We start from the raw sequence: 6,000 nt of genomic DNA, 5'->3' as shown, positions 1-6,000 counted from the left end.
TACTTTTTTAATTTTGCTATTCAGATGTCATAAAACTATTTTATTATTGGAAGATAAAAAATGTTTTGGGTTTTTTTCACCCAAGATTATTTTTGTGTATGACTACTTGTTTTCCCATCCAGATAACTGCATGAATTTCCTGTGGCTGTTGTTAGCAAGTGATTGCTGACCTAGAGGCTAAGAACAGCACACATTTATAATCTCAGTGTTCTGGAAGTCAGGCGTCTGTAGCGGCCTCCTGGGCTGAGATCGGGGTGTCGGCAGAGCTGCCTTCCTGTCTGCTGATGACATTAGGCCCACTTGGCCAATCCAGGATAACCTCCCCACCTCCAGACCCTTAAAGTCGTCAAAGGCCCTCATCCTCCATAAGGTGACAGAGACCCAGGTTCAGGGGAGTAGCGCGCAGACATCCCTGGGGAAGCTCTGGTTTGCTTCCCACAATGATCAATTAGTTCAGCACCACTTACCGAATCCTGCCTAACCAGGGATCCAGAGGGACACTGGTCTGGTGGCGATATTAATAACAACAGCAAACACTTGTGGGAGGAGTTATTCTAAGCACTGTGTGCATATTACCTCGTTGAATTCTCCCACCAGGACTTTGTGCTAAGTGCTATTGTTATTCCTGTCTTAGAGCTGAATAAGGGTTGGGGGTGGGGTCAGAGGGCTTAAGTGCCTCGCTGAGGGTGGGAAGTAGCAGATCCTGGAGTCAAACCCAGTCAAGTGGGCTCCGAGGCCACATGCTTGGTACCATCCTGTTGTTGGACGAACACACGGGGTGGACAGACCTGGCTTTTCTTAGCGGTCTCTGAGCCTGTCTGGGAAAGTGGAAAAGTGATGCATCTTTTCTGCATTTCCCGGGGCTGCTGCCGAGCCACCTTGAGACAGTATGAACGTCCTGGGTAAGGAACACGAGTCCTGGAGAGTTTTGCTGCCGCATGTCGCTGGCAGAGCAGGACTGGGCCTCAGGCTCCCGCAGCCCGCTCTAGGCCCCTTCCACAGCAGGGTGGTTCTCAGAGCAGTTACTAAAGACGCCTCTCGGCAAACCGAGCGTCTTCCAGGCAGTGGTCTAACAGCCAACACAGCTCTGTCCACAGTCGCTCAGACGCTCAAGACGAAGGCCATCCGGTCTCCAATGATCCCGTCCCAAAACCCAAGGATGTGTTCACACTCCTTGGCTGGATCAGGGTAAACACCGTGTCATATTATCAGTCACAGATCAGTGGGCATCTCACAAACGCTCAAGGAGGGAGGACACAGTATTCGCTCGGGAAAACCACCTCCCCCCGTGTCCCCATCCTCGGCCCACCACAGCTCTGCCCTCTTCCATGCATCCTTCATTCCTCCTTAGGAGTAGGGATCAGAAAGCCCGAGTTCCAGCGTGGTGGTTGCCATGGACCACTTTCACTTTTAATGTCAAAGGCAATACTGAAAAAAAAGGAAAGTGAAGTGTGGGGAGATGCTGTCTGTCAGCTGTTAGGACATATGGCAGTCTTGATCCTCGGAGCTTCAAGACTCACAGTGGATGCTTGAAACCGTAGTACCCAATGCCATACACATGACCCTCTATGTACCAGTTCTTGCATACTTTCTATTTATGATACAGTTTGATTTATAAGTTGGGTACAGGAAGAGATGAACAATAGAATACAACAGTTACTGCCTTTGTAAATAGGGTTCCTCGGACACAAGCGCTGTGAGTCAGTCTGATAACTGGGATGGGTAACTGGCACACAGGAGCAAGGATACAGCCAACAAAGGACGCCTGGAGTCCAGTTCTGGGTGGGATGGCGTGAGCTCTCATGCCGCGGCTCAGAAGAGAAACAACTGAAAACCTACGACTTATTTCTGGAATTTTCCACCTAATATTTTCAGACCACAGGTGACCGAGGTAACTGAAACCACAGAAAGTGACACCACGTGACACCATGTGACTCCCGTGTAAGCCGGACCCAGCAGCACGGGCACGGAAACAGATCTAGATCAGAACAGCCACGTGAGCCTGGGAGCAGGCTGTGTGCCTGGGCGACTCGGCAGCCGATAAGGACACTGTACACTCTGGTGGGGCAGACAGACTGCTGGCCAGCTGCTGCCCGACCACTGGCTCACCATGCACATAAAATCCTAGCTTCTTCCTAGGGCGCCATAGGCGGGGTCTTCAAAGAAGTTCACGGAACATATGTGTTATGAAAAAGCTATGCACAAATTTCAAAAATTCTTGTGCCAAAATACACTAACTTAACTCCATTTTCCACAAACTTTTTAAAGTATCCTTTTATGTTGGAGTTGAACTCCAGGTTGATCAAGATCTGCTGTGACAGGTTGGAGTATGAGGCCAGATAAGGGAAAATGACTGTGGGAGAGAAAAGATTCCTACACAAGACCCCAAAGCATACACAAGGCTAAAATCTGATGCATTTGGCTACATCAAAATTTAAGTATTTCTCCTTCATGGTAGGATAGGAAAGACTAAGCTAACAGAATTCATAGAAGATCGGGAGAAAGACTTGCAATGACCAAAACTGACAAGGGATCCATATCTAGAATGAAGACACTGCTTCAGTTTGTTCAGAAAGATAGGAACTCCAGCAGAAAAGGGGGGAGAAGAGGTAAATCAGTTAAAAACAACCTTGCATACTTAAGTCTATGGGAATTTGCTAACCCACCAGTCAAGGAACACTTTCCATGGACTTTTTGAAGGCTCTTCGCGCCCTGGAGAGGAGTCCAGGTGGCCGAAGACCTGGGTTAGGTGAAGCATGATGTCAGGGAGACTGCAGGCGCTGTTGTGTGAGTTCACTAACACACCATCAAGGGTGCTACTGAGAAACACGCGGCGCCAGACCCCTGTCAACTAGGACACAGGTGACACGAATGTCAGCGCCTCAGTGGGGCGGCCCCCGCCCTTCAGGGTTCATTGGTGGGAACCGAAGCCGGCAGAGCTGCTCTGGAGGGCACCCCCACGTGGACCCAGATCCGTGCAGGGCGCGTCTACCCCCATTCCCCACTGCCTGGTGACTCCAGCACTCTTCGGGTCAGAATGCGCTCTGGTGCGGAGCCGCACGGAGAGACGCCAGGAAAGAACAGCGTCCCCTCCCATCACGGTGGGTCCGTGACCCAGACACCTCCCGACACACGCAGGACAGGTCCTCGAGGCGCGAGCCGTGCCCCTGGGAGAGGGATGGAGCGGGTGCAGACAGACGGGGACTGGGGGAGGACCGCGGTCCAAGCCCTACGGGTCCCCCCATCACCTCCCGCAGGGCCAGGTGCGCGCCAGGCGCCCCTCGCCCTCCCACCTCGCCGCGGTCCACTCTGCCCGCCCGGCCCGGCTTAGCTGCCGAGGGCGGGCTCTCCTTTCTCCCGCGAAAGCCCTGGGGGTCGTTCTAACACTCGCTGTGGGGTCCCGCCCCCAGGACGCCTCCCCAAACGTCAGCCGTCCAGGCTGCGCCCCACCTCCCAGGGCTGGGGCTGAACCACGCACGCCCACAGCTGCGGTCTGCGGTCCGGGGAGAGTAACCGAACAACACCTTACGGGCAGCCCCCGCCCGCCCCCGCGACCCGCGGCCCCTCGGACCCGGCCACTCCGCCCCCAGCGCGCCTCCGCGGGCTGCGGCAGGCGGAGGGCGCTGCGCACGCGCCGCGGGCAGGGGCGCGCTCGGCTGGGGGCGGGGCGCGGGGCCGGCAGGGCCCGGAGCCGCGGCGCCGCGGGGCGCGGGGACGGCCGCGACGTTGCGCGGCAGTTGCGTCCCGCCGCGGGCGCGCGCGGCGGCCGGGAGGGGGCGGGCCCCGGCCCCAGCCCCGCCCCCGCGGCCCGCCCCCTCGCCCGGCCTGCCCCGCCCCCTCGGCGGGCCGCGCTCCCGCGCCCGCCGCCCGCCCTCCTCCCCGCTCGGCTCCCGCGGCGGCACCGAGCGGGTTCCGAAAGTCCTGCTGGTGGGCGGCCGCGGGGCTGCGCGCGTCCGGCATCCCGGGGCCGCTCGGGCCCGGGCGGCGACGGGGCCCGGCGGTCCATGCATCCGCCGCCGGCCGCCGCGATGGATTTCAGTCAGAACAGCCTGTTCGGCTACATGGAGGACCTGCAGGAGCTCACCATCATCGAGAGGCCGGTCCGCCGGAGCCTCAAGGTGCGCCCCGCCGAGAAATGCCCCGTGGGCGCCCGGCCGGTCCTCGCCAGCCGCGTCGCCGGCCGCCCTGAGCCGCCCCCCCGGGCCCTGCCTCAAGCGGCCCCGGCTCCCCCAGGCGGGACCCCCGTCCGCGAGGGGCTGCCCCTGGGAACGGCCGGGCGCCTGTCATCGCGGCGGCCCCTCAGTGACGGCTCCCTCAGCCGCAGCCCGCGGAGCCCCGGCCCCAGGCTGGCCCCTCGGTCCGCGCGGCCCCGAGTGCGCCCCGAAACGCCCCAGGTCCCATCCCCGCACCCTCTCCCCGCACGGCGATCGCGCCGGGCCCCCGCCCCCAGCGCAGCTCGGCGTCCCTCGGCCGCGCAGTCAGCCCCGTGGGCCCCTCTCCAAAGCCCCCTCGGCCCTTGGGCCCCGGCCTGAGTCACCGCGCGTCCTTTGCTCCCAGCCCCCACCCCCGCCCCGGACTCTGACTGAGACCTCCCCACCCCTTGGCGGGGGTCAGCCCTCAGCCGGCGCCCGCGGAGCCCTCTCCTCCGGCCTCGGCACCCCCCGACCCCCGGCCGACCTCTCCAGGGCTCCCCCTGCCCCGCGGAGCCGTCTCCTCCGGCCTCGGCACCCCCCGACCCCCGGCCGACCTCTCCAGGGCTCCCCCTGCCCCGCGGAGCCCTCTCCTCCGGCCTCGGCTCTGCCCGGACCCCCGGCCGACCTCTCCAGGGCTCCCCCTGCCCCGCGGAGTCCTCTCCTCCGGCCTCGGCACTGCCCGCGCACCGAACCCCCCCGACCCCCGGCCGACCTCTCCAGGGCGCCCGCAGCTCGCCCGCTCCCCCTGCCCCGCGGAGCCCTCTCCTCCGGCCTCGGCACTGCCCGCGCACCGGGTTTAAGGACCCCCGACCCCCGGCCGACCTCTCCAGGCGCCCGCAGCTCGCCCGCACCCCCTGCCGCAATGCCCTGGCTCCCCGACTCCCTTCCCTTCCCCCGCTCCGGACCGCGTCCTTCCCCCCCACCTCGCTCGGTTCATCCATCCCCCTGGAGCGTTCCCTGCGGTGGGAAATGTTGGAGATTAGAAAAAGTGTGCGTGTGTGTGCGTGTGCGCGTGTGGCCCGGGCGTGTGACACTGATTTCAGCAGGTTCCGAAGCCGCGGTGTGAGTCCGGGAGCTAGAAGGGCGCCAGGCGAAGGCAGGAACCAAAACTCCCCCAGACTCGACCACCCACCCACCCAGCGACTCCGAGCCCATGCTGCCCGATCCTCAGGCCCCTGGCCCCTTTGCGCAGCTGGTGCCTGATTGTGGAACTTTCTCACTCCTCCGTGCTCCCAGCCCGACCCGATGTTTGCTGCATAATTTGTTTTGCACTTGACAGACACCAGAAGAAATAGAAAAACTGACAGTTGACGAAGACCTCAGTGACATCGAAAGGGCTGTCTATCTGCTCAGGTACTTCCTGTTCGTCCTGCGAACCCCTGTCCCTTGCCCGAGGCAGCGTGGTGGTGTTTGCCTACCCACTTAAACCGAGCGCTTCTGCGTGTGTAGCACCCAATTCCGTTCTAAGTTAGATTTAGGTGTGGATCGATGTGATGGCTTGAGTTCAACCTCATCCTTTTTTTCTTTTTCTTTTTCTTTTTCCTTTTCCAGTTTTGGTTTTTCTCACGTAAGATTTAGTAAGTTTAAGTGAGCTTTGAGAGTATCCAGGGGTTAATTTTTAGGTTCCTTGTGGAGTGTGGACACGGTCTGCTACTTGCTATGTAGAAAAAGCCGTCCCCAGTGATGATGGTCGAGTCTGGGGTTCAGGGGGTCCTGCTTGTATGCTTTTTCTGCCTGACTCTGTAATTTTGCCGGAGAGGGATTTTTGTGACATCGAGCCGACTGTCATTTAAGTTTCAGACTGTCT

General features: G+C 60.2%; 1 protein-coding gene across 1 annotated transcript in view; it reads left to right on the top strand.

Annotated features, from left to right (window-relative positions):
• The first annotated feature begins 3,978 nt into the window (after positions 1 to 3,978).
• PPP4R4 (protein phosphatase 4 regulatory subunit 4) overlaps positions 3,979 to 6,000 on the top strand; it is a 102,877-nt gene continuing 100,855 nt past the window's right edge. Inside the window, exons 1-2 of the mRNA XM_062181266.1 lie at positions 3,979 to 4,118; positions 5,473 to 5,546. Of these exons, the coding sequence (XP_062037250.1) occupies positions 4,005 to 4,118; positions 5,473 to 5,546 (188 nt within the window). The 5' untranslated portion in view covers positions 3,979 to 4,004. The remainder of the gene's footprint in view (positions 4,119 to 5,472; positions 5,547 to 6,000) is intronic.

This window comes from Lepus europaeus, chromosome 22 (genome assembly GCF_033115175.1).
Source record: "Lepus europaeus isolate LE1 chromosome 22, mLepTim1.pri, whole genome shotgun sequence".
NCBI lineage: Eukaryota > Metazoa > Chordata > Mammalia > Lagomorpha > Leporidae > Lepus > Lepus europaeus.
Note: the sequence above shows the minus strand (reverse complement) of the source record. Positions and strands in the feature narration are given on the sequence as shown.